This window comes from Rhinolophus sinicus, chromosome 16 (assembly GCF_057876585.1).
Source record: "Rhinolophus sinicus isolate RSI-liver-muscle chromosome 16, RSI-T2T, whole genome shotgun sequence".
Taxonomy (NCBI): domain Eukaryota; kingdom Metazoa; phylum Chordata; class Mammalia; order Chiroptera; family Rhinolophidae; genus Rhinolophus; species Rhinolophus sinicus.
The window spans coordinates 2,631,504-2,658,275 of record NC_142516.1 but is presented as its reverse complement, the minus strand read 5'-3'; the positions used below and the strand labels follow the sequence as shown (position 1 = coordinate 2,658,275).

Sequence of the window (26,772 nt, the reverse complement as noted above, 5' to 3'; positions counted from 1 at the left end):
CAGGGCGCAGGCAGGGCCAGGAAGGGAAGGGACAGAAGCAGCACGGGAGGGGCCTAGGGCTGAGCCTGGGGACCTTGAGGAAGGGACAAGGCAGGTCCAGAGCTGAGGGACTGCCTGAGACGGGGCTTTCGGTTCTAAAATGGAACAGTGCCAGGCACACTGGACCGATGGTCACCCTGGAGTAGGGCAATCTAGAGGGGTCACCTTAGAGAGGGTGGTACCAGGAGGGGAGCTGACGCAGGGCAAATGAGGCCGGGGGTGCTTACTAGTGGGTGGGAGGGAGAAAGGAGCAAAGGGATGGGTCCACGGCGGAGGGGTACACACTGGGTAAAGGCCGTGGGAGGAGAGAATTTGAATTAGGAGCAACCCCAGAGTCGATGTCAGGAGCTGATGCATTCTTTCTGTACCTGGGAAACTGAGGCCAGGGAAGACAGAGAAGGATGGTGGCAAAGTTAGAACTAGAAATGGCTTTCTGGATACCAGAGTAGGGGGTGGCCAGCTGGCTCAGCTCCGTGAAGGCCCACTGGGACTGAGGGATGGTGGGCAAAACACCTGTCCTCATGGACCGTGAGGGGGTGTGGAGGAAGGGAAAGCAGAGCCTTAGGAGGGGAACTGGGGATGCATATCTCCCAACCAGCTGCCCTGGCGTAGTTACCAGGGGAAAAGGAACTTAATACAAAGCCCCACTGACCTGGGCTGGCGGGAGCCTCTGGGTCTCCAGGCAGCGTCAGCAGCAACCTGGAATGGTGGCCCAGCGTAGGCGGACTGTCCAGTGTAGAAATCTGGTGACCAGCTCCTGGAAGCTCTGAGGCCTGGGCATCCTGTTTCCCTCCTCTTCCAAGACCCTCCCTCATCAACTGCCATCGGAATCCAAAGCTGTGGGCTTGGCAATTAAAGGGCCAGTGCTCCCCACCCAGCTTGCTGCCTGCTGTGGGGACACCACAGCATTTCTGACATGTGGTCTGTTCTTCTGCCACCTCCTGGCCAGTGCTCTTGAGTTTAGCAGTCCAATGTCCCTGATGAAATATTTATCACTCGATAACTAAAGATGGCTTTTCAAAAGCTTCAATTTCTATGAGAAGGAAATGTACTTAATTTAAGCTCTGCCACTGCCATAGACCCTCCCTGACTATTCCTGTTGACACAGGTTGCTCTCTTCTTTCAACCCTCATCACTTGCTTTTCACTTATTAACTCACTCATCCATCATCCATCCATCCACCATACATCTATGCATGCATGCATCCATTCATCCATCCCTCCACGCGTCCAATCGTCATCCATCCGTCCGTCCATCCATCCATCATCCATGCAGCCATCCACCTACCATCCACACATGTATGTATGCATCCATTACCCATCCCTCCATCCATTGATAAGCGTCACTACATATTGTGCAGGCTCTGCCTTGACTTCCAGGGTTGTGCCTGCTGCCTGTGGGTCCTTGGGAAGCTTCTTAACCTCTCGGAGCCTCCATTTCTTCATTATCCAAAGGAATAAAGGCACCCCTTTTATAGGCTTGTTGTGAAGGTGCAAGGAGATGACATGCAACCAACTTACTGGAGAACTGAGCACACAGCTGCTCCTCCTCCTCCCCTTCCTTCCGTCATCCTGTGACACCTGCCACGCGTGCTGTTGAGGAAGACGCCAACCCAGCTCAACCAGGAGACACTGAAGCAGCAATCAGAAAGAAAGATGAGTGTTTCCACGGGGAGGATATGGAGGCGGGGAAAATGTAGCCAGGAAGACTCACTAGTTTTGGGGATCAGAGAAAGAAGCCCAAGTGGACATTGGCTGGGGTGGGGGGAATGCTCTGGGAAAGAGAGCCTGGAGGAAGGACCTGGTTGAGTGGAGAGGGTGCCCAGAGAGGTTCATATTGTCTGGTTGATGGGACAGCCTTGAGAAATGTTGTATCTATAACAATTGTTCATGAAAACACATTCATTTTCCAATTCGCTCCCATTGGCCAAAGCACAGTTAACGTTCTGAAAAAACAAATCTCCAAAATGTTTTCCCCTGCTCTGTAGTTTTTATTCTCCGTTCAATATCCACTTGTGATTTTTCTGAGTCTGATAACATCTTAGGAGGGATAGAAAAGGGTTTAAAACTTAGACAAGTTTTTAAAGTTTTTGTTGAATTGCTTTACCTGCTGTGTTGTTCTCAGGATTTTCGTTATGACTGCAGGAATGGGTTGAAAAAACACTCAACAAAGTTAGAGGATTTTCTCATTTTTACTGGAAGTTTCTATCTCTTGGGGGAGGGAGGTGAGACCAATTTACCTGGGAATCTGGCTTGAGTTCTGTGGTCAGGACCCATGTCTTGCTCCCCCTGCAGGGCTGGAGGACTGGGAAGTATAATATACTTTGGATCTGGGGCTGAAGCCTGGGGTGCACAGTTTGGGGGTGGTGTCAGGCTAGGCAGGGAGGCCAGTCTGGTAAACTCCATGGCAGAGTTTGGATTTGGACCCGAAGGCAATGGGAAGCCAGTTCTGAGTCTTAAACCAGGAGGTGACAGTTCAGAGCTGGCGTTTTAGAAGTTCTGACTGCTTCAGAGAGGTTTGAAAAAGGCCATTTGGGCGGCGGAACCAAGGCAGGCAGGTGGATGGACGTGCCCCTTCTCTATAGCTATTGAGATTTGGTTACCTTCCATAGTCACTGCCTCACGCTCCAGGGTACACAGGTGAGTAGGCCTCCTGGGCACAGAGATCCACACGGAGCTGTGCTGGGGCCAGACAGGGACTTTGCTGCCCCTGTGTCCTCCTTAAAGTGGGGGCTTTCAGACCAGCTCTCAGTCTTGGTGCCGGTGTCTATAACAACCACACACCTCACTTCCCAGGACATTTCCATTTCCAATGCTCGGTCCTTTTGTTTGCACACTTTCCTGTGTCATAATCGGTGTTCCCGTTTTTAATTGGGAAATAAGAGACTGCATGTTATTGTACCCAGGGCCTGGGTTGGGGCGTGGAGGTCAGACCCTGAGCACCCCCAAGACTCTAAGACCCACATGGTAGCAGAAGTGGGGCGGGGCGGTAAGAACGCACAGGACTTCAGGCCAGAACAGCGCTCCAGGTTCTCCTTACGCCCTCGAGCCTTCCTGCCTGGGCCGCCCCTTCCACATTTGTACCTGGAGGTGATGATACCTGTCTGTGACATCACCTTGCAGGCAGCAGTGCAGCCTGCACGCAGTGACTGTTCGTATTGGCTCTCCTGGCTGGGGGCCTCAGGAGGGAAGCAGGTGCGCCGGCGGGCTCGCTGCTGGGGAGGCAGGAAGACCGCCAACCAGGCCGCCTGCCCTGCGGAAGAGCTGGTGGGCGGAGTGCGGGCATTCGGAACCGTTTGGAGCTCTGGGTCCTCACACCAAAGTGGGAAGGTAAGGGTCCCTGTGTACCGAGGTGTCCAGACCATTAATGGAGACACTCCGCGGAGAGGAAGGCCAGGGCAGGGCCGGACTCTGAACGCTGCGGCTCCCGTCAACAGGACGGACGCGATCCCAGAAGAAGCATTAGGGCCCTCGCTGGCCCTCGGTTCCCGGAGGGGAGATCTGCTCCTCCTTGGGAGCGTCGCTACAGGGCGAGCTCAGGATGTGAGCATTCGAGGGACACACTAGCACTTTTCTGTAGTGTCTTTACACTTCAGTGTTTAGAAAGTGCAGGAGAAGAACGGCCTGCACCGGCCACCTTTGGGGTTAACGCTTTTAAGCAGGAAGCACGCGCATCACGCTGTCCCTTTAAGGCGTTGGACCTGCCCGAGGCAGTCTGCCCCTCGCCGCTCCCCGTAGCGCCGCTCCGAAAGGCCGGCTTTGTGCACTTGCCCCGCCCCAGTGCCGCTCCGGTCCGTCGCGCACGCGCACGCGCACGCGCACTGCCGGCCCAGTGCCGCCTCGTCGAGCTCGGCCTGGCTCCCGCCCAGGCGGCGGCTGATGCGACTCCCGGAGCGCCCGCTCCCGCCCGCTGCGGCCCGTCAGGTAAGCGGGGCCTGCCCGTCCTGCGGACACGCGCATAGGGTGGGGGGCCGACGCCGCTGCGCCCCAAACCGCCGCCGCCGCACGTGTTCCGGCGGCTCGGCCTCGGCCCGGGGTCCCGGCCTGTCGGGCCACTCGGTGCAGACGCCGCACGGGCCCACGCCGCCTCGCTTTCCGGGCATCTGCCCTGAGTCCCGCTTCCCCGCCCAGCGCCGGCCCCGCCGGCACGGCCCCCTCCCCTTCCCGGAGCCCCGCCCGCGGAGGTCCCGTTCTGCTTCTCCAGACGGATCCCCAACGGTTCCCGGGGTCCCGGCGCTCATCCACGCGGCCGGTCCTTCTGGTCTAATGACAAGCCACCAGCCGGGGGACTGCGATTTCTCCCCGCAGCCAGCCTGCAGCTCCCCTCGTCTCCACGGCTTCTCCAAAGAACGAGCCCAGACCCACCCGAGCCAGCGGTGCCTGGACGGGGCGCGCAGGCTCCGCTGCAGAAACGGCCCTACCTGCCCCGTCCTGCTCTCGCCTTTAGCCGAGGCAGCCAGGCCTTCTCCCTCCCGAGAGCCCAGGGGCCCGGGATGGGGTCCCGAGGGTGCGGGTCCGCTGTCAGGGAGGGAGAGACTGCTCTGGCCTCGGTCCGCTGGAGCCGTTTCGGGTGATGTGACAAGAGGCTCCGAGCCACGCTGTTTCCTCCTCGTGTCCATTTACCAGCCCTTTGGCAGGTGTGGCGCTGGACGCTGCCTCGCAGGTGGCCCGGCTCCGTAGAAGGGTAGGCGAGCTAGAATGCAAGCGTGTGTCCGAGGCCCCAGCTGGGGCTGGCCACCTTCTTGTCACCAACTTACCTCTTGTTTCCCACATCTGAGGGCCCAGTCTCCGGAGGGGAGCCCAGGAAGCTGCTTTTTACAGGCAGTCAGGAGAGCCCGCCAAGGACTGGGGGCCCGGCCCTGGGTGGTTAGGTTCACCTGGGTGAAAAGCCTGTGCGTCCTGGGAGGGGGCAGGCAGTGTGCCCTGGAGGGGACTCCAGGTTGTTCCCGTTCACCTCAGACCCTCCTTCCCAAGGAGCTGGTCCCTAGCCAGCTTCCCAGTCGCCTCAAAACAACTGATGCCCAGAGTCACCTGAATGTTCATGGAAAAGGCCGAGCTTCCCCCTCCCCCTTAGGTAGAATCTGGGGGCATTGAGACAAGAAATCTATTCTTAGGAGTCCAGCTGATTTTTGCCTGTTAATGTTTTGCTAGCCCAAGGGGTGGGGGGGTTGGGCACCTTTGAAGACCACCTGCTTGTATTCCCTGGTCCTCACCTGAGGATAGCCAGGTCTGCCCCGCCTCCTGGTGGGTCTCAGTTTTTAAAAAGATGCTGCTCTGCGCCTCCTGACCTGCCCTTGCACCCTAAACGAAGCCTCTTCTGTTCCCACTGGTGCTTCTCCGGGCACCCCACGGGCCACCTTTCTCAGCCCTCGCCTGGTCTGGCTCCCTCAAGGCCGGGTTCTGTGAAACAGACTTCCAGCTCGCTTCCTTAGCCCTTCCCTTCGCTGCCCTTGTCCAGCTAACTTAGGAGGGCAGCACTGGGGCTGAGGATAACCACCATGCAGCTGGCATTTACTGAGCATCAGCTGTGTGCCAGCACTTTGCCCCCCCGGCATGTTTACCCAACCTGCCCCTCCCCTCTCCACTCAAGTACCCGGCTTTGGGTGCAGCGGGCTTTGGGTGCAGCGGCTTTGGGTGCAGCGGCTTTGGGTGCAGCGGGCTTTGGGTGCAGCGGGCTTTGGGTGCAGCGGGCTTTGGGTGCAGCGGGCTTTGGGTGCAATGAGCTCCCTCTTGCTGCAGGTAAACAGCCATGTTTGCACGTGGGCTTCGCACAGCTGTGTTACATTGTTATTTGTCTCCCTCCCCTCTTGGATGAAGACTTCAGTCCTGCTCTTTTTTTGTATGGCTTCCATTTCACCTTGGTGTGAGGAGGGGTTTGTGCAAGCTTTCTGTTTGAAGCTCCAAGTGAAAATTCACAAGTATAAACTTATTAAAGGTGGTGCGAGCTCCAGGAGCTGGATGGCTAGTGATATTTGCAAGAACGTCTTGGTGGCTCTCCTTTTAAATAATACTTTCCCTACTTGCAGAATCACCTAGTGTGCTGTGAGGTGTATCTACAGAATGGAACCTGTTCCTGTGAGAGGAAACAGTTGCTTACGCACAGCTTTTGGGTAGTTACCACTGTCAGTGGTGAACCCTAATTGAGCTGCCGTCTTTCCCCTCCTCTGCAGCGTGTCTTGCTTGCACAGTATCTGTGCGTACTTCAGGCCTCAGCAGGCAGGCCTGGCTCTGGTTTGGGCTCTCCGGCCGAGTCTCGTAGTTGCCTCACGGGGACAGAGAGCGAAGTGTCTGCAGCCTGCACATGGCAACAGGGAGGCCCCCAGCGGTGTGGACTGCTGGGGGAGCTCGCGCTTGACGTGGCTCTGAGCACCATTGCAGCACTTGAGATGCATTTGAGGATTTGGATAAGTTCCAAACTCACTCTCCTGTAATTTGGCATGTTAGTTTCCTGACAAGAAGCCTTTGGTGGGTGTTTTTAATGAATCAAGGGCTCTTTGAAGAAAATTGCATTTTGTTTGCTTGAACGGTGCTCATTCCTGCAGACCTGTGGGTAGCAGAATAGGAAGCATCCTTGGAGGTGGGGCCTTTGATTATGTTACGAAAGGGGCCAGAGCAGGGGGTCTTAGCACGTGAAAAGCATTAACAGGGAGTTAGGTTAATAGTTGGGCTCCTCAGTTTGGAGCCGTGTCCCTGCTACAGGGCTCAGGAAGGTGGTCCAGTGTTTTCTTTCCTTTTTCCTGGAAATTAACTTTCAAACTATGGTGTTCTTATTGGCCTAGATTCCCCCACTGTAGGTTTCGATTAGCAGACAGCTCTTCGCACTGTGAGTCTTCTGTTTGGAGCAGTCAACCTCCCTGTCCACGGTTCCCTGCCCGGTGGGCCTGAAAGCCATGGCAACAGAGGAGAAGAAGCCGGAGACGGAGGCTGCCAGAGCACAGCCCACCCCTTCCTCGTCGGCCACGCAGAGCAAGGCGCGTCCCTGAGGGCTCCCGGGGAACTGCAGAGGGCACATAGGCTGGGAGGTTCTTGGGAGTATCGTTTCAAGCCCCTAAGTCTCTTCTCCCGCCTCAGTTAAGCAGCGCCAGTTTTGATTCGATGACCACGTACCAAACCAGTGCTTAGTGTGTGCTGTGTCGGGGTTTCCCAGACCTGTCCCCTGGGCAGGGGCTTTAGCCACCATGTAGCTCCTTCGTCCTGCTTGTAAGAGTCACTGCAGGACCCAGACAACAGGTTATGAAGCACCCCCACCCTGGCCCACACTTCTGATGCCCAGGCCTGTCTGCAGACTCTCCCGTAGAGAGTGGGCAGCAAACAAAACCTCTCACCAAGGGACAAGCCTTCGGGTTTGTGGGTGCTGACCCAGGGCTGTCACAGGTGTCATGGTGCTTCCCATTGCAGTGGGGTGGGGATTAGGATGGTGGAGCCCCGCCACTGAGTGGGGGGGGGGCTGCAGGACAAGCAGGGTTTTTGAGGGCAAAGAATGAGCTCAGATTTAGGCATGTGCAATTTGAAAGGTGACATCCAGACAGAGTTCTAGTAGGCAGGTGAATTTGGAACTCCCTGGGTGGGTCTGAGCTTGAGATGAAGCTTTGGGAATCAAAGTCGGACTGGGAGTCAGTTGAATTGGGCGGGTGTGGGGGGGTTACTTCTGCTGATTAGTACCGTCTCTTCAACAGCCTACACCTGTCAAGCCGAACTATGCTCTGAAATTTACCCTGGCCGGCCACACGAAAGCTGTGTCCTCTGTGAAATTCAGCCCGAATGGGGAGTGGCTGGCAAGTTCGTGTAGGTATCAGTGGGACCATAGCTGTGGTAGAGGCTGTCTGAGCTGCAGGCGAGACACCCAGGGATGGGGGGGGATTGCTGGGTGGGTGCAGCCAGCGTGTGTCTGTTAGCTTCCGTGTCGGACTGTAAAATCGGGCCCATTGCCACTCTGAAGTGGCAGGGGTCAGGACGGGGAGGGATGCCCGAGGACGGGCCGTTCCTGTGGGTGGCACATGTTCAGGGTTCCTGAGCAATTCACGCTTTCCCAGGGGCTCGTGGGATAGCCCAGATTTTGGACTGTGGATGGTTGGACAACCTCAGTTGTTTTTTACTTCTTTCTTTCAGCTGCAGATAAACTCATTAAAATTTGGGGTGCCTATGATGGAAAATTTGAGAAAACTATATCGGGTCACAAGCTGGTAGGTTTGGGTGCCATATGCTGCTGACTGCTGGGCAGTGTAGCTGCAGCGAGCAAGTGGATCGGGCCCCTCTTTAGGGCTTGTTAGGTTAAGATGTTAAGTGCCCCCCTGAATTTTTTTTAGTCATTACCGTGTTTGCCTGTTTTTTAAGCAAATGCCTTTGACGTCCCTTGCGAGGCCTGGCAGAGCCGCAGAGGACATGCTTTTTTCCTCAAGGCCCGCGTGGTGTTTCCTCTATGGCCCGCTCTAGCGAGAGGTTTCGAGAGTGGGATGACCGTGCTTATGTGTCTTTAGTTGGATGTTGGGGGTTTGACCTTTGTTGGTTAATCGTATTTCGTCCCATCAAGATGGTGACCCTGTGTTTTTCTCCCCAGGGAATATCAGATGTGGCCTGGTCATCGGATTCCAACCTCCTTGTTTCTGCTTCAGACGATAAAACCCTAAAGATATGGGACGTGAGCTCGGTAAGCCGAACTCTTGCTCGCCCTCCGGTGAAGTGTGTGGGGTGGGGAAGGGGCGCTGTGGGAGAGGCTGGGCGGGTTCGGGGACAGCCAGGCCTTGGACGGCGTTGTCGGCAGGTGTGCTCTGCAGCTGCTGTAGGTCAGGTGTTGATGGGTCAACCTGACACCAGTATTAGTTGCTGGGAATAACAGTCTGACAATATTTCATTTTAGGGAAAGTGTCTAAAAACCCTGAAGGGACATAGTAATTACGTCTTTTGCTGTAACTTCAACCCCCAGTCCAACCTCATCGTCTCAGGCTCCGTAAGTGCGCTGGTCTCTCCTGGTGGGAGGGCTGGGAGTGGCCGTCGCGTCGCGTCGCACTTTGTAGCAGGACCTGGGGCGTGTCGGTGAGCTTTGCGTCGTTCTCTGCGGCTCACGGGGCATGATGGGTGGTGCTGGCTGGTCGCGCTTCCAGAGGGTCTGTCGGCTCCTCCGCTGCCTGTGGAATCGCTTCAATCTCTCTCTGTCTTCAGTTTGATGAGAGCGTGAGGATATGGGACGTGAAGACGGGGAAGTGCCTCAAGACGTTGCCCGCACATTCGGATCCAGTCTCAGCCGTAAGTCCCTCGGGCCCGGAAGCGTCCAGTTCTTGATGTTGTCCCAGCGGTACAGAGTGACGGTCAGAGATGGGTTGTGGGGCGCCCCAGACAGAGCCCACAGTCCTGTGCCCCGTGGAAGCACAGGCTGCGGCAGGGGGCACCCCCGAACCAAACCTTACAGGATGGGGGGCTGCCAGGCCTGGAAGAAGGGGCCACACGTCGGGGAGTGTGGCTAGGAGTGAATGCGAGTTTCGAGGGGAGGCTGGCGGGGTAACCCCGTCACGGGGGAGGACGCTTGGCAGGCCGGCCCCTTGAGCGTGCTGCACGGGTTCCATGTCCTGCCGAGTTGCAGATGCCACCAGGGTACAAATGAGTGTGCAAGAGTCAAACCACACACAGTGTCCTAAATCACTCCCTTTGAAAACTGGCCGAAGTGTTCCTGTGTTAGGAAAGAGGCTGAGGTGGCTTCGTAGCCAAGTCTGCCTGTTGAAAGGCAGGAGGACTCACGTGTAAACAGTGTTGTCGCTGAGCAGGTGGTGCCTCTCCCTTTCTAAAGTCGTGTGGGTGAGTGCTTTTCAGCCTTGGAAGGCCATAGTGGGCCCTGATCCGTCCAGGACGTGTGGCGTGTGCTGCTACGGAGGAGCTGGCAGGGAGGCCAGGCCCAGGGCATGGCCCTCGCTGACCCAGCGCCACCGCCAGTGCCTGGCGTGGGAGGAAGGCGGCTTGCTGTGGAGAGGGTGCCCAGCGCCCGGCCTGACCCTGTGCCTGCGCCCTCTGCCCTCCAGTGTGCATCACAGTCCTAGTAGAACTGGCTGGCACACAGGTGAACACACGCGAGGGGACCAGGAAATGTGTTGAAAGCGTCTTGTTTGTGTCACAGTGGTCAGGGATGGTGAGGTTGGGTCTGATCTTAAACAGTGGTCGGATTTTGAAAGCCTCTGTTTCTTACAAAAGTAACATGAGCTGATTTTAAAAAAGGCAGTGCAGCGAGTGGAAGATGAGTCTGCTGCCCTCCCAGCCTCCAGGGTCAGCTGCCCGCAGCTGGTCTGCCCCCTGGGCGCTTTGGTTTTTAAATGTCTTTCCCAGTGTGCCTCCTGTATCTAAAGAGCAGTGTTTCTGCTCCACAGCTGCTGCTCTGTGAGTGTTCCTCTGCCTCAGGAAGGTGCCTGGGGCATCCCTGTGTCCCCGCATGTCCTGCGGCCCCCGACCTCTGGCACTACGCGCCCTGTGGGTAGCGGAGACTGTGCCAGTCACCCCAGGAAGGCTTGTTTGTAACTCTCGCTTTTCCCAGAGGGCGTGCAGGGCACACGTTCCTTTGAAGCTTGGTGTGCGTGTGTGACGATCTCTGCGGGGCAGACGTTACACACGGGGTAGGCGTGTCCGAGTACACACGCTGAGCTTTTTATGGGACACGTCTTGCAGCTGGAGGCCTCCAGGATGCTGGTATTCTGCTGGCTCCCCCCACCTCAGTGCCTCCCCCACTTTTTCTGGCCACTGTCCTCTCCTGCCTGGACGCCTGTCTCAGCTTCCACGAAGTCCCCCTCCTGTGCATCTCGTCCTGCACCCCTGCCCCCTTGCCACAGCCAGGTGGCCTGTTTTCTCCTTGGCTTCGCCCTCTGTTTCCTGCCTCGGTGCTCTGCATGAGTCGTTGTCTCCAGGTGTCCCCTCCGTAGGGAGCTCCAAGTGTCTGTTCATCTGAGTTGAGACTTGGTGTCCCCATTAGGTTGTGTCTTGTCACCTTTTATTTCTCCATAGCATTTACATTTGTTGACTACCTTCTGGAAGGTGCCATATGGGCTGAATTGCCTCTCTGACACCTCCATTTGCCTTGGGTGATACATTTATTCCCACTAAGATTCATTTGGGAAAAAGGAGAAAAGAAAAGCCCAAAGATAAATCAGAAGAAAGGGACTTCTCAGGTTGGAATTTCTTTACCAGAAGGTGTGTCCTGCCTTCCCTTGTCATGGGCAGAATTAGGCCTTCAGGTCAAATAAATGGTGTGGGAATATCGTAAGTCAGCCTCTGGGACCAGCAGCAAATTGAGGGTCACCGTGCCTGCGGACAAGGTTTGGAGCAACCTGGATCTCGTTTCTGTCCCCTCTGCGAATCGGGGCAGCTTGAGCCGCTGGGGCGTTCCCAGCGTTAGGTGTGCGGGACTCCTGGTTCTCGGCACTGTCTGAGCAGGACCCCTGAGTGAGAAGGCAGTGAGTCCGTTCGTGGGTACTTAACTGAGTAAGTGGGTTTTCTCTCCTGAGTGTTGTTGCCTCTGTAAAGTAAGGTGAGGGGAAGTCATGTTTAGCCACTTTGGGTTCTGGCACCTTCACCACTGCAGGTCCACACAGGCTCAGCCTCTATCTGGCAGACGAGTGGGTCTTGGATGGTTGGTTGTGTTTGTTTGTTTCCAACAGTACATTTCGTAGTAAGTGATTTACCTTGTCAAGATGTGTTTCAGGGTTGGTTTTCTTTTTATGGTTCAGTCATCCATCGTAAAACAAACTTGCGTGAGACACTGGGTAAAAGCGATCATTTTATCCTTGCTGCTTGCGTGTCTCTGAGTCTTCAGGAAATCAGTAGAATTTAAAGCAAACGATGGTGCATCCGTGCGTAGCAGGTGCATGCGTTTGTAGTGAGCGTTCACGAGTGGGAGGGCCGCGCGGGTAAGAAGCAATGTGTCAGTGGTCGAAAAGTAAGTTTCTTTTTTCTCCCACTCCTTCCCGTCAGGTGCATTTTAACCGGGATGGATCCCTGATAGTCTCGAGTAGCTACGATGGGCTCTGGTAAGTGCAGACACTTCCTCAGTCAGCCAGCGTGTGGTAAAGGCCTCCTGGCTGGTTGGGCCTCTGGATGTACAGCAGCGGGGGGAAACAAGGTGTGGCAGGACAGACAGACACACAGTACAGCCTCGGGTGGTGAAAATACTGCTGAGGTCGACAGTGGGGTGGGGGTGGCGTGGCCGGGGGGGGTCCTCCCCCGCAGAGGCCCTGCGAGGTGCTTCTGGGCTGGACCGGTCTCCATGTGCACACACCCAAGTGTGCTCTTCACAGGTTCCCGGACTTGGTGCACAGAGGGGAACGTGCTGACAGCTGAGCAGTCAGTGGACCAGCCTGGTGTCCCACTGAGGAAGCGCTAGGGTGGTGACAAGCACCATATCCAGCTTAGTCTCAGCGAGTCATGCTTGTAGGGCTCGGCGTTTGTCATGCCAGTGTTCATGTTTACGAGAAATGAGGGCAGATGCAGAAGTATATGTTTTAGATTAGTTAACCTTTATAAGCCCAAATAGTTAACCTTTATAAGCGAAATCGGTGATAGGGGTATGTGCGGGTGAAGCGTTCGTTGTATTGGGTTTGGAGGGATGGCATCGTGACTCACTGGGAGGGGACAGCACGGTGGCAGCCACTGGCTGAATTGATGACCCCAGTGGAACTTCCCAGTTATAAGGGAGAAAGACAGTGTGACTAGAAATGTGCCCACACTTAGCAAAAGTAACATAAAAAGAAAATAGAGTAACGTAAATAATACATGTGACAACACCTGGGAGGAAAGGAGACGAAATGTATCAGGTGTGCCTGGCGCTGCTGAATTGGCTGAATACCCTCCGCAGAGGCCCTCCGGCTTGGGTTAAAAGGCCTCTGACTCCTGTGTTATCTTCGGGAAAGGTACCTAAAACCAAGTGGGCACTACGGGTTTGACACACAGGATGGGCAGATGGTGTTGGACAGATCGAAAGCGAAGAGTAATGTTATTTAACATAAGTGGGATTTAAAGATGGAGCATTAAGCAGGGAAAGAGAGACACGTCACGAACCAGGCGGCCTTGATGAAAATGACTGAGAATTCGAAACCTTTGCGCTGAGCTGCGCAGCAGCCCAAAGTGAAAACTGGAAATACCAGATTGCAAACCTGACACGTGGCTTTTAGACGGTGACAGAAGGGGACCTAGGACTTAGCAGACCTGGACCATAGCACGGGCTGTGTGTGCTCGCGGGGAGGAAGTTGGGTACTGCAGGCAGAAAAATGAGGATTTTCTTAAAAGCAGGGAGCAGTCGGAATTGCTTGTAGACTGGTTCTAAAAGCTTTCTGAAGACACAAGAAAAATGAAAAGCATACCAAGAAAGTGGGAGGAGGAAAATTAGGAAGTTAAAAGGTGGAGAAAGGGGGAAAATAATAAAACAATTTGAAAAACCGTGTTCTTGAATGAGGCCAGTAAATAGTTAACCTTTATAAGCCCAAACAAGGAAAAGGCAGGGATAGGCAAGGTGAAATGAGGGTGTGGGTGGCCCACCCACAGGGAGGAGGCTCCACATCTCAGCAGCGCTGGGCCTTCGCGGGACTTGCTGTTTCCTCAGTGGACTGAGGAAGGGGGGCTGGAGGGACCCGTCACCAGTGAGGGGGCTGGAAAAGGGCATTGAAGGGCTAAAAGTGACATCGGGCCCTGTGATTTTATACTGGACTTCACTTAAACAACAGAAACTTGTATGCCTGTTGAAACTTCTGACCACAGAAAAGGCTGGGGCGCCCCCTACTACTCTATGGATCTAGCACAGCCTCCTCCCCACACTTGGTTCCTGGTCCAAAACGAAAACCGCCGCAGACCCTTCGCTCGTGTAGAATGTCAGTGTCGGGATTCCAGAGAAACTGTTAGCAAAGTGAGAGCCCGGCAGTGCATTAAAAGTAGTATTGCACGACCGGTGGGTTTGCTGGGTAATGACCAGATTGTGAAAATAGTAGTAAGCATCAGGAAACCCGTAATCTAATTCATCGTGCCAGTAAAGCAAGGCAGACAGCCATGTAACTTATTACCAGTAGCAGTCAGGTAGGCAGCTGGTAAGAGCCGGCAGCCCTTCCTCATAAAAACAGTAACATAGGCCAGTATTGTCGTCTGTTTACCAGAAACTTTTAATAGCTTGTATGATAAGTAGTGACACGCTAAATCCATTTTACTAACATCAGGAGCAAAAGAGTCATGCCATTCCCCCCGTCATTCAGTGGTATTTGAGTTTCTAGTTAATGTGGTAAGAAAATAAAAGTAATTGTGTGAAAACTGGGTGGAGATTGAGCTCTCAGCAGCAGATGACGTATTTGTATGTTTTTTACTTAAAAACTGCCGATACGGCCCTTGACAAACACCAGCTCGTTTAGCCCCCATACCAGCGCTGTGATGGGGCCACTTGGTTTTCACCATCCCGCCTTTCAGTTGGGAAACTGAGGCAGGCGTCAGCACTTGCCCGGTTCCTCCCCGTGGGTAAGTGACAGCCAGGGTCCAGCGCACATGTCTGGCCCCAGGGTCCTGCCGGCTACAAAGTGCCACCCAGCCTTTGGCCAGGGAAATGCTTGGAAACCGATAGTTTTTCTCTCTGCCAGGAGTTACCAGTAAGTGGGTGACAAAACAGTTCTATATGTGATAGTGACAGAAACATTAGGATACTTGGGAATATGTCTTAACAAGAAAGAGCAGGACCCACGTGGAGAAAAGGGTGACACCAAAGAGACACAGCGTAGAGCCGAGGACCCAGGACGAGGCGCCGACCCCACACTAGCGCATAAAAAGGGGCCTCCATCCTGGGGAGGCGCCCTTCGACCCCATGCCCAGGCCGCCGCCTGGGATCCATGCCCCACAAGTGCAGACTCTGATACACGGTGGTGTGTGCTTCCAAAAATGTTATTTCTGGAGAAAAGTCTCGGAAGCTCCGAAATGACCAATGTGACATCCACGCCGGGAACAGCGACACTTAGGGCTGTCCAGGAAATTGCATGTGAGCATCTGTTTTTATATAAAACGAACTCCCGAGTGGCTACGTGCTCAGGGTGTACGTGCACCTGGAGACCTGCAAGGAACCAGGCAGGGCTGCCAGCGCCTCCCCGGGGCCGAGGACGGTGGAGGGGCTGGCCATTCTCCGTGGTGCTTTCTCCTGCTGTGGACGTGCGCCTTTGGAAGAGAAGCAAGCGCACACGGCGTCCGATGTCCCTAGAACATAAGATTGTTCAGTGAACGAGTGAACGAGTGAAGCATATGTGAAGAAATGAAGGCGGGAATGTGTTGGTTGTAAAACTTGTATCTGATTAAGAACTGTGAACGCATAACCTGTGCGTAGTAAACACGCTTTTGAACAGTGTTTTGTCTTTGCTTTGCAGTCGGATCTGGGACACCGCGTCGGGCCAGTGCTTGAAGACGCTGATCGGTGAGAACTGGGCTTCTGCCTCCCGCCTTGAGGGGTCTTTCCTCCAGGTGACCCCGCTGGGGTGCTCTCCTGCACGGCCCCCCACCCTCGCTCTTCTGTGGTTTTCTGGAAGCCTCCCTCTCTTCTGTCCTGGATCTGCTCCCTCGGGCTGTTCTGTCGCCCATCAGCTCCTTCCTGACGAACTGGGGCTGTGCCCTGCAGTGTCCTTGGAAGGACCTCTGAGCCCTACCGACTCGGCCGGTGCCTGGGACCCTCGGTCTCCCTCCCTGGCCTCGGCCTCGGGGGCTGTCTTCTCAGATCATTTCTGGAGCAGGTGTGATTGGCCCCACCTGCCAAGGGTGCACGGGTGGGCGGGAAGGAGCCTGGAGGAAGGCACTATGGTCTCTGCAGGTGGCGTTGGAGGGGCTCCTTGGGGACGAGGGAGGGTGGCTCTGGCAGGGGTGTGACGTAATGGAGTGGGAAGACAGCCTGGCCTGGGCAGGGGTGTGTGGGCAGGCGGGATGGGTCCTGGGAAGGCTCTGACCAGGGCAGGGTTCCCGCTGGAGGGCTGGTCACCCGAGTCAGCCTGGAAACCTTCGCAGCTCTGGGCTTAGGGCAGAGCGAGGCAGGCTGTAGCCTCCTGGGCTGTAGTTAGTCCCACGTGTAGGGAGGGACATGGCCTACCCAAGGGGGCGCCACCCCTGAGCGTCCTTCCTACACGTGGCCGTGAGTCTGCTGGGGCCACCACAACAGAACCCCAGGCTGGGGGCTGCAGCGACAGACTATCCTCCCCAGTTCTGGTCTCGGCAGGCCTGTCCTCAGCCTTCTCGGTGTGTGCTCGCACGGTGGCTCCTCTGTGAGTGTGCCCTGGGTGTCCCGATCTCCTCGACTTCCAGACACCCGTCAGCTTGGACCAAGGCCCCCCGGAAGGGCCTCCTTTGGGCTCAGGCAGCCCGTTAGAGGCTGTCTCCAGGTAGAACCACGTCGGAGGTGCTGAGGTTAGGGCTTCAGGATGAGGGTTTTGAGAGGACTCAGTTCGGCCCTCACAGCGGCCTTGGTGGTTTTCTTGCTTTACGGGCCACCCTTGGGACGTGCAGCCTTATTTCCCACAGCAACATTGCAGTGTGTGTCACAGCGTGTTTTCCCCAGAGGCCTGGTGCCGCCACCTCTGCTGGGTGAAGTGCCCGCTCTGTGCTTGGCACCGTCGTGTTAACACATTTAATCTTCGCGGCCACCCCTCAGCTGGGCTGGAAACCGAGGCCCGGGGAGCTTAATTACGTAGCCCAAGGCTAGCAGCAAGAGCCCCAGGGAGGCAGGGGCGCACGGCCGCCATTTCCCTGCCTGGTTCTGATTTCAGGTCTAGGGAGTTAGAACTTTCTGGACTTGAGCCAACAGGTCCCATGACACTTTGCTAACCACAGGGCTGGGGTTCGCACTGTCGGCACCCCTCACCTCGTCTGAGTTACGCGCTGCCTTCCCGTGGAGTCCTGGGACCCGAGGGGCTGTGAGTGGCCTCACGCCTTCTCATGTCCTTTTCAGTGTCTGGGACCGGGCGGCAGCAGAGGCACCCGGTGCGCAGTGGCCGGGCCCGGGTCCTCCGAGGTGGTAATGACGCTCTCCCCCGGTGCTCGGGACACCAGCCACCCCTGCTCCCACACCAGGGTGCCCGCCCCCAATCTTCTCACTCAGGCCAGGGAAACGCTCCTCCCTACGTGAGGCTTAGAGGAGCGGCACGTAGCTGGGGTGCCGGAGTACCGGCCCCTTGTCAGCTGTGAGAGGGTTCACGGCTGAGCCCCACGGAGGCCCTGACCTGGATTTCCAGGGCCACCCGGGGTCAGAAGCGAGGATGTGGGTATATCGTGAGGGTGGTTTCTGGAGGGAACTTACAAATCTTGCTGTAACTGAGTAACAGGAAGATGTGAGCTTATCCACTGTCACTTCCTTATTCCCCGTAATCGCTCAGCCGAGCTGGGGGTTTGCACACTGTTGCACGTGAGGAAGCTCGTCCTGAGTCCTTGTGTGGTCCCTGCCGTCCCAAAGCCTGGCAGCCTGGCAGCCTGACGGAGTTGCTGCAGGCCCTGTGCTGCTCGAGCCTTTGTCACGGTCACGGGGCCCGTGATGGGCCCGCAGGCTGGAGGAGCATTGACACGGCGCACGACTGCACGAGGGGGGGTGAAGGGAGGTGTAGCCGGCTCCTCGGGGACTCTGACCAGGGTGGTGGTGCTGGCACCGGTGGCAGTGGCCTCACTGGGATGGCTCTGTGCTGTGATGCGGGCATCCTCCTTGCCCGCTCCGTGCTGTGGCCTCAGCAGCCTGGCCTCAGCCTGTCTGTTTCCCTACAGATGATGACAACCCTCCCGTGTCCTTTGTGAAGTTCTCTCCGAATGGCAAGTACATCCTGGCTGCGACCTTGGACAAGTAAGCGCTTGTGCCTCTCCACCTGCCCGGGAACCCTCTTCCTACCAGTATTAAACTTCCTGAGCCCAGTATGGACCCAGACCCTCCTGCTGGGCTCCAGCTTCCGGGATGCTGGTGGAGGGGGAGAGGGGGTGAGGGGTGGGTGGCTGTCTGCCAGAAGGCGAATCTCTGTGGTGATGGTGTGGCCAGGGCAGCCTCCCCCGGCCCTTTCTCTGCAGGGGGGCCATGCCTTTGGGTTCTGCCCCAGCACCTTGGCTTGCCCCCACACACGTGGAAGATTTCCCCATCAGTCGGACTGTCGGCCTTCTGCCGTGGGAGGTCCTTTAGGCTCCGCCTCCCTGTGTACACTTGGGGCTGTGCTCCCTCCCAGCTCTGCGCCCCCCATGTGGGAGGGCTGGGTTCCTGCCGAGGTCGGAAGGAGTGCTACTGCTGACCTCTGTTCTGGGGGGTGCTGGAACCAGCAACCCCACATCCCTTTTGCACGGGAATGTGGTGACCACATAGTGATTTAGGGAGCTCCCAGCAGCTTCCTTTAAAAACGTCTATCTTTGTTTGTCTTGTTCTTTTGTTGTTTTTGGTTTATATACCACATAGCAGTGAAATCACATGGTTCTCTGCTTTTTCTGTCTGACTTATTTCGCTTAGCATTATACTCTCAAGATCCATCCATGTTGTCACAAATGTTTCTATATCATCTTTTCTTACCGCCGAATAGTATTCCATTGTGTATATATACCACAACTTCTTTATCCATTCATCTATCGAAGGACATTTTGGTTGTTTCCATGTCTTGGCCACCGTAAACAAAGCTGCAGTGAACATTGGAGCACACATGTCTTTCTGTATAAATGTTTTCAGATTTTTTGGGTAGATAGGAGAGGTATTGCTGGGTCATATGATCAATTCTATTCGTAATTTTTTGAGGAACCTCCACAGTGCCTTCCATGACGGCTGCACCCGTCTGCATTCCACCAACAGTGTATGAGGGTTCCTTTTTCTCCACAGCCTCTCCAACACTTGTTACTATTTGTCTTGTTGATGATAGCCATTCTGACTGGGGTGAGGTGATATCTCATTGTGGTTTTTATTTGCATATCTCTGATGATTAGTGATGTTGAGCATTTTTTCTTATGTCTATTAAAAACGTCTGTCTTTGAACCACAAGTATTTGGGATTCTTGCACTGTACTGGGATGTCCTTAGATCAGTGGACACCGTGCCCTGCCCCCTGGGTACCCACACTTGGACAGGGTGAGGGGGTGCCCCACCACCGGCTTTGCTCCAGACATACGAGCAGCAGAGGGGCACAGAGACAGCAGACAGGCCTCAGAGAGACCCCGGAAATGTGTGGTTGACTCACCCCCTTTCTCTGCCTTCCAGCACGCTGAAACTCTGGGACTACAGCAAGGGGAAGGTGAGCAGCTGGGAGACGGCCCGCTTGAGTTGGGGTTGTGCAGTATTCCAGGCTGTGGCTTCGGTTGGTGGCAGAGCTGAGCCAGGAGCTGAAGCAGAGGGGCTCAGAAAGCCAGCTCCATTGCGTTGGTTTCATGCCCATTTCTTAAAAATGCGGGGTTTGCAGCCTGCCAGTCTACAAGTCAAAGCTCTGAGCACATTGGGTTTGTACTGTAGGTGTTTAGAGTGCTTTTCCGAACTAAGTGTAGTCAGCCGTAAAGTGCCTGCTCTCAGAATCGGGGAATTATCTGGAACGTGGGGAAATCATGACTATGAACAGACTGTTGCCTTTGCCTTTTCAGTGCCTGAAGACATATACCGGTCACAAGAACGAGAAATACTGCATATTTGCGAATTTCTCTGTTACTGGTGGGAAGGTGAGTTTTCTCCAGCGTCCTTTCCAGATTGTCCCGCTGAGAGGTGACCCCGCTACAGGTTGGAACTCTTAGAGACGCTTTCCGTGCCCACAGAACAGTAGGAGTTAGTTTTTTAACCAAAATGAAGTCGCATGACGTAAAGCAGTGGTGACTGTCACTCAGCTGTGGGGTGTCTTTTCACACCTGCTTCTGGCCCCGCCCATTCCATTCACGGAGGTGGTGGCGAGGGGCTGTGGTAACTGATCAGCTGGTGTGTCCCTTTAAGTCAGGGGCATGGCCACAGCCTTGTCCCGGGGGGACGGCTAGTTTAGGCTCCCGACTGGAGTGGTCCTAACAGGCCGTCCAGCCCTGAGTGGGTCTTCACTACAGCGTCTCAGTCGCTGGGTCCAGGTGGAGTATGACTAGAGTAGACGTGACATTCAGCTGAACTATAAGTGACACAAAAACTTAGAAAGTGGTCATTGAGAACATTTTCTATCCCAGAAGTCTGGCGCATGGCATGGTTCTCAGTGGTGGGTGGGAGCGGGCAGGGCTGTCTGGACTCGGGGAGGTGACGTAGGCTGTCCTGGACAGGGACGAAGCCCAGCGTTTAGATTCCAGCACAGCAGCCCCCGGAAGGGAGGGTGTGAGTTGGGGGGTTGGAAAGTGAACCCGTCCGGTCCACACAAGTGAACTCTGACCTGGGTTTCTCATGTCGCCCTCCCTTTTTGTTGCTGCCCTGCCCAGTGGATCGTGTCTGGTTCAGAAGATAACCTTGTGTACATCTGGAACCTTCAGACAAAGGAGATTGTGCAGAAATTGCAGGGTCACACAGGTGAGCTGGAGTCGGGCTTATGTGCAGTGGCGGTTGCTGGAGCAGCACAGGCGAGGCAGCGTCTCAGTGTGGGGGCGTCCGAGTCCACCTCTTGCCCCTTGGCCCTCTGGTGGCCTGGGCTTTGTCCGAGCTCCCAGCTGGCCGGGCTGGTCTCGGCTTTACCTTCCTCTTCCGTCCGTCTGCCAGGCTGCCCAGCCAGACGTCCACACGGGTTCTGTGGCTGCTTAGGTCCAGACTGGTGCAAGGACTGGGGACGTCCTCTGGCCACTGTAGGGGCTCTGACCGGTCTGCCAGGCAGCTGAGGGGCTGCCCCTTCCCTGGTTCCTCAGCACCCGGGTGTTTTCCTCCTCCCCACCCCCACCTGTTCCCCTTCCCTCCGGCACTCTCTTCTGCAGTCAGTAGAAAGTGGTAAGTCAAACAGTCTCCCCTAAAAGAGCAACCCCCCCCCAAAAGGCTCACCCCGGACGGGGCACTGACGCTCGGTCTGCGCGGTTGGCCTGCTCTCCCCACAGGGCTCACTGCTCTTTGCAGGCAGCCTGGGCAACGCTCAGTGCTTGTGGGAGCCATGTGGGCAACAGGTCAAATTCAGGGGTTCAGTTTATGTGAAAGCTATAAGTACGTTAAGCGGGCCGACCCCAGGTGCCCGCTCATGACAGGTGATGCCCCCACCTGGGGGATGGCCTTGACTCACGGAGATAGTGGTCCCCTCAAGCGCCTTGGTTCCAGCTGTGATGGGAGGCAGTGGGAACATGGGCTCTGGGTCCAGGGGAAAGTGCGTGTTGTGGGCGCAGTGAGACCGCCTGTGACAGCCGCCAGGTGTGTGTGTGTGTGTGCACGGCACAGCGCAGGTCTGCCCTGGGGCCAGCTCGAGGGCATGCTGACGTCATCCCCTTGCAGACGGACTGGCGCTCAGAGGCTTCTGCTTCACGCAGCTTTCCAGGCCGGGGCTCACCATCCTGTCAGCCCACTGTCCTGCTCCGTGGCCCCGGGCTCCGTGTGCCGGACGGGCGGGCAGCGCAGTGCTTGTCGCTTCGGTAGCGCCCTGAAAGCTCGGTGCAGGAGAAGGTTGCGCGAGGCGGCGGTCAGCGGCTGGGTGGGCCAGGCTGGGAGTGGGAGGAGCTCCCCGCACCAAGCAGGACACCGTTCTTGACTGTCCCTGTTTGCAGATGTTGTGATCTCGACGGCATGCCACCCAACAGAGAACATCATCGCCTCGGCCGCACTGGAAAATGACAAAACGATTAAGCTCTGGAAGAGTGACTGCTAGGCCCTCGGGTGCCACGGGAGGGGCTGGCGGGAAGCGGGCCCGATTGGCAAGGAGCGAGGTGTCTCAGCGGTTGCCCAGGCCCGGGGACTGGGGGGCCGCCTCTGAAGGGGAAGTGTTACCACCAGAAAGTTCTAGAAGGTGACATTTCTTGCCAATTCCTCTCATACTGTCTGGGGAAGAGTTCTTAGTCTGTATTATGTTCAAACAGTCAACAAAAGTTTAATTTTTTATTACAAAAGGGTGAAGTTCAAATTACATGCGTTGTGTTTTTTTCCAGTAAGTGTTCTGTACTGTTCTTGATGTTTTCTTACCCAGTGCAAGCGCTGTGACCAGTCACCACCACGGCCTCTCCCAGCCCGGCCTCCGCAGGGTGGGTCCCCTCTTGTGTGTCCAGTAGATGCTCTAGCGACACTGTTGTCACTGTCATCGGTTCCTGCCTGTAGTAGTTCCCAGTGTATTTTAAAGTCTTTCTGGAAAACAGACCACTGTGAGGTTATTTCCGTGTACAAAACCTTTTGTATGTTGGGAACTCATAGCCCCTGTGCTGACGGCATGGTGGTGGCACTCACTAGTCTCCTGTTTGTGTCCCTGGTGTTCACGCCACCAGCAGCCACAGGCTGTAAGAAAAGGTAGGATTTTGTGCACGGTTGCAGCAGCCGCAATCACGCGAAGCTTGTCTCCACTGGCTTCTGTATGAAAAGCCTCCGAGTTGGCAGGAGGTTCAAAGGACTTTTTTTGAGGCCTGATGCCCCCGACGATGCATGCGTTCTTTCCTTGTCCTCCGGAAGCCAGGGGCCGCAGAGGACTAGACTTCCCGCAGCTTAACCGGGTAAACGTGGGGCTGGAGGACGTGCTTAGTTGCAAAGCAGCCGGCGGCCGTGAGACGCCCTGTTGACCGTTGCAGATGGCTGTCTCGGGAGACGGGGGCATATGAGGTGCCTCAGTTCTAGGATGAGACTCTGGTCTGATGGGCTCAGGCTGGTGCCCACTCCCGTTGGCAGCCTGAGGCCCGCAAGTTTCGTGGCGTCCCTGGCGGGCCTGGGAGCTGGCTCTTCAAAGGGCGGTGGGTGTCATCCAGCCGCCTGGCCCTCCCCAGCAGGCAGGCCTCGGTGGGGGTGGTAGGACTGCAGAGCTGTTTGCAGCTGCTGCCAGTCCATGGGGGCCCTTGGGGACCCCTGTGTGCAGTGCAGCAAGGCCCACCCAGGGGTTCGAGCCCCTTCTGCCGGTGTCGGGACCTTTGTGGTGGAGGCTGTCTGCCGCACCTCGGGGAGGCCCGGGAGGTGTGTTCCCGCCTGGGGCTGGGGTACGGATGGCCGACGTCAGCAGTCTGCCTTCCAGCGCGCTCTGCTTTCCTAAGGTCTAGAGTCCCCGGGTCCGGGGTTCTGGACGGTGTGAAGTGATGAGAAGCCACAAGACCTTTAGTGGGATGGGCCGTGGAGGAAGTTGGGGCTGCCCCTGGTTTTCCTGGGAGCCCTCTGGTGGCTGCTGTCACATGGGGTAGCATGACAGTTCTAGAGGCATCTGGAAATAAGCTTCCTACAGTTCCGCGTCCTCTCCTTGGAAGTTGGTGGACCAGTGGGTTACCTGTTCTAGGAATGAGCTGCTGCAATAAAATGGGTTCAGTTCTCAGGCTGGGACCCGTGTTTGCAGCGTGTTTTGATAGAAAATGCTGCAGTTCTGTGTGTCAGTTCCAGTGGCTCTTCCTAAGACACGACGAGGTCCCTTCAGCTTTGTTGGTCCTGGTGTCATTTTGTCCCTGGAAGGGGTGGTGGTGGTGCGTGCAGACACCGTGTCCTTGAATATAGTGTATTTTTTCTACATTGGAATTCTCTGTTGTAGATTTATGTAAAAATACTTTCTCTTTTGGAAATAAAGATTTTCATGTCTTGTAATTTTGTCCCGGAAGAATTTTTTACCTTACCGTGTGGCTGTTATCTGGGGGGGCCGGGGGGCAGCAGACATGGCCCTTTCCCTGCTCTAGGCCAGTGCACTCTGGTGGAAAGTTCGTGGTTTTTTTCAAAATAGCCTTTCTTACCATGAAAGTTAGGTATCTGTGCTAATTATTGACGATGTAAAGCAAATAGGCAAAGACAGTAACTCACCTAGATTCCCACGACCACTCACATCTTGGGGAATATCTTCTAGTATATTCATTAAAAACAAAACTATTATGGATAATTGTGAACAAAAGTCATCCGAATTCAAAAAACAACACATCTTGGTTTGTGTGCCCCTCCCGTTATTTGTGTATAAATCCCAGGCATTTTGTTATTTAAGCAGTGACGACACAGTATCCAAAGGAAAATTCTCCAAAAGCAGAGTCACCACAATACCACATTCACACCTAAAATATTCTTTAATCAAATATTTGGTGTCTAGATTTTCCCAGTTGTCTTAGTATCTTTAAAAAGATAGGGATCAAATATATGGTGATGCAAGGAGAACTGACTCTGAGTGGTGAACACACAGTGGGATTTATAGATGATGTAATACAGAATTGTACACCTGAAATCTATGTAATTTTACTAACGATTGTCACCCCAATAAATTAAAAAAAAAAATCCAGGATCGTTTCACAGACAAAAAAAAAAAAAAAAAATGTTTACACACACATACATTCGTGGTTTGAGCTGGTGCCACCTGCATGTGGTTGGTCATCTCAAGCTCCCTACTGGTTCCCTCACCAGGCGTCAGGGACCAGAGGTCCTCCCTGCAGCCCCCAGTCTGCGCCTGGACTTTGGCTCATTTCTCTAAGCTGAGTTGGAGGCTGAGCCGAACGAAGCTTCCTGGATGATGCTGGATTTTTTTTTTTTTGGGGGGGGGCTGATTGATTGATTGATTGATTGATTGATTGATTGATTTAAGATTTTATTGGGGAAGGGGAACAGGACTTTATTGGGGAACAGTGTGTACTTCCAGGACTTTTTTCTAAGTCAAATTGTCCTTTCAATCTTAGTTGTGGAGGGTGCCGTTCAGCTTCAAGTTGTCCTTTTAGTCTTAGTTGTGGAGGCAGCTCAGCTCCAGGTCCAGTTGCTGTTATTAGTTGCAGGGGGCACAGCCCACCATCCCTTGTTGGAGTCCAACCGGCAACCTTGTGGTTCAGGGGCCGCGCTCCAACCAACTGAGCCATCCGTGGATGCTGGATTTTTAAACAGTGGAGTCGATCCATGTTTTACTTAATTTGGTAAGCATATTTCTGGGTCCCCAAATGAGCCCTACATTTAAGTCTTAGAGCAGTGTGTATGGACAAACGTGGGGAAAACACCCTCATCCCTTTGGGTTGCCTTTCCGGGGATTAAGTATGTCGTTCTCTGTTAGCCTGTGAGGCAAGCGCTGGAAGCAAGCAATTGTGTTGGCCACATCCCTGCACCTGGCTGTCCCTCAGCAGGCTGCCCTAGGGACAGGTGGTTCTGAGGTGAGCGGGAGGGCCCACTTGCTGGGCTGGAGAAGCAGGGACTGTTATCCACAGAATGGAACAGTGGGGCTGAAGGCCCAAGAGTGAGGCCACTTCCTGCGCCGTGGCTTGGGGCTGGAAGAGAGCCCACTGGCTGCTCGGCCTCCTGGGAGACCCTGAGCTGCCCACCTGCCCAACTTGGGGTGGGGGCAGGAATGGAGCAAGGAGGCCAAAACGTATGGAGGTAAAAAGCCTGAAGGCCCAGTAAAAGGCAGCTTGCCGAATGTCTTACCTAACAGTGAGGAGACCTGTAGGTGTCGCTACCACTGCAAAAGAAAATTCAAATGCTGCACTTGTACAGAAAACAGCAGTGCCCATGTGAATTTGTAAATGGATTCAAAACTGGCAAAAATGGTAAGACCCCACAGGGCAATAACCCCAGTTTTTGCATTTTGGGCGTTTCTAGGGACAAGAGTGAGGCACAGTCAGCCCCTCGCGGTGTGGAGGGCAGTGGCGGAGGGGCTGCGTGGAGCGCCGTGCTCGGTGAGCTCTCTCGATTTTTGGCCTGTTTTCAAGGTCGCACAGTTTTTCCGACAGTCAACCACTCCATCAAAGGTCGGTGTGCAGGAAGGAGGGAGGATCCAGAATGAGGCCTTTGGGGCGGGAAATAGTGGAACATGCTGCGACCAGAGGAGGAGATAAAGGCGCAGCGGCTCCAGGTGCGCTGACGCCAATCCAGGAGAGCAGAGAGTCGCGTACGTGTTTGTGTGCACCGCACGTAGGTGTCACATCCGTGCATCCAATCGCACCACATGTGGCGCACACTCGTGAATCACCGTTTCCCTCGCACAGGACTGACAGCAGTTGGGGGGGAAGAAGAAAAAAAAACAGTGGTTAGATGCCACGAAGTAGGTGGCAATGCCTTAACCGTATGCGTGTTGTCAGGCCCGAGGGCCTCTTCCATCCTTGTCAAGGGGAGTGCTAACCTTCTCTCCTTTCATACAACACGCTACAGACACCGTACGGCCCGCTATTTAAGGGCCGGTAAACTTGTCACCTTACGCTTATGGTGACTTCGGATGTGCGCTTCAGATCTATGAACAAAAGTGTCTACACCCGACGGGGAGTTGAATATTCACACTGAATAGTCTACATTCATTTTAGCGTGTGAAAAAACCCTATTTTTTCGTGCTCTAATATATTCATAAAACCAGCCAACCAGAGGCTGGGAGAAACACCCGGAAGTCCTCAGGGTCCTTCAGCAAATTAGATTCCCCCGGAAACAAAACAGCCACACGCCTAGAGGACGGTCGGGAAATGGCTCGGAACTTTCTGCGGAAATGGAAGTGGTTTGTAGCGAATCAGAGGACGAGGAAGGAAGATACGCTCCACGGACTTCCGGACGCGGCCCTGCGCTTGGAACTGTGGGTGCCGGGGAAACGTGGGGGCGCGGAACGACGCCCGCGCATGCTCCGCGCCCGCCTTGGGGCCGGGTTCAAGCCCCGACGCGGGCCGAGACTGCGCGTCCAGTTGTCTCCTGTGCCCTCGCCTCTGAGTTTTAAGGTTTAAATCCGATGTTCTGGTGCTGGCCGTCCCCGCAGTGTAGACGGTGGGTCGCTGCGGCTCCTGCT

The 26,772-nt window shown here is 55.2% G+C and overlaps 1 protein-coding gene, 1 long non-coding RNA gene and 1 other non-coding gene across 4 annotated transcripts; 1 reads left to right on the top strand and 2 right to left on the bottom strand.

Annotated features, from left to right (window-relative positions):
- Positions 1 to 105: 105 nt before the first annotated feature.
- On the bottom strand, positions 106 to 2,827 carry LOC109438443 (uncharacterized). The gene is made up of 3 exons (XR_002136386.3): positions 1,560 to 2,827; positions 692 to 1,072; positions 106 to 415 (listed from the first exon to the last, which is right to left on the bottom strand). It is a non-coding gene; the product is annotated as an uncharacterized LOC109438443 (long non-coding RNA).
- A 327-nt stretch (positions 2,828 to 3,154) lies between these two features.
- WDR5 (WD repeat domain 5) lies at positions 3,155 to 23,639 on the top strand. Of its 2 annotated transcripts, none has more exons than XM_019718312.3 (14): positions 3,155 to 3,368; positions 6,818 to 7,009; positions 7,715 to 7,823; positions 8,148 to 8,221; positions 8,596 to 8,685; positions 8,896 to 8,985; positions 9,198 to 9,281; positions 11,985 to 12,040; positions 15,395 to 15,441; positions 17,763 to 17,838; positions 19,218 to 19,251; positions 19,592 to 19,666; positions 20,393 to 20,480; positions 21,647 to 23,639. In XM_019718312.3, the coding sequence occupies exons 2-14, from the start codon at positions 6,929 to 6,931 to the stop codon at positions 21,745 to 21,747; spliced, it is 1,005 nt and encodes a 334-aa protein (XP_019573871.1). In that variant the 5' UTR covers positions 3,155 to 3,368; positions 6,818 to 6,928; the 3' UTR covers positions 21,748 to 23,639. The 2 variants fall into 2 exon arrangements, with proteins under 2 accessions (XP_019573871.1, XP_019573870.1); XM_019718311.3 differs by lacking the exon at positions 3,155 to 3,368 and adding an exon at positions 3,655 to 3,962.
- Positions 23,640 to 26,023: 2,384 nt separating this feature from the next.
- On the bottom strand, positions 26,024 to 26,149 carry LOC141571433 (U6atac minor spliceosomal RNA). The gene has a single exon (XR_012496176.1). It is a non-coding gene; the product is annotated as a U6atac minor spliceosomal RNA (small nuclear RNA).
- Positions 26,150 to 26,772: the final 623 nt, after the last annotated feature.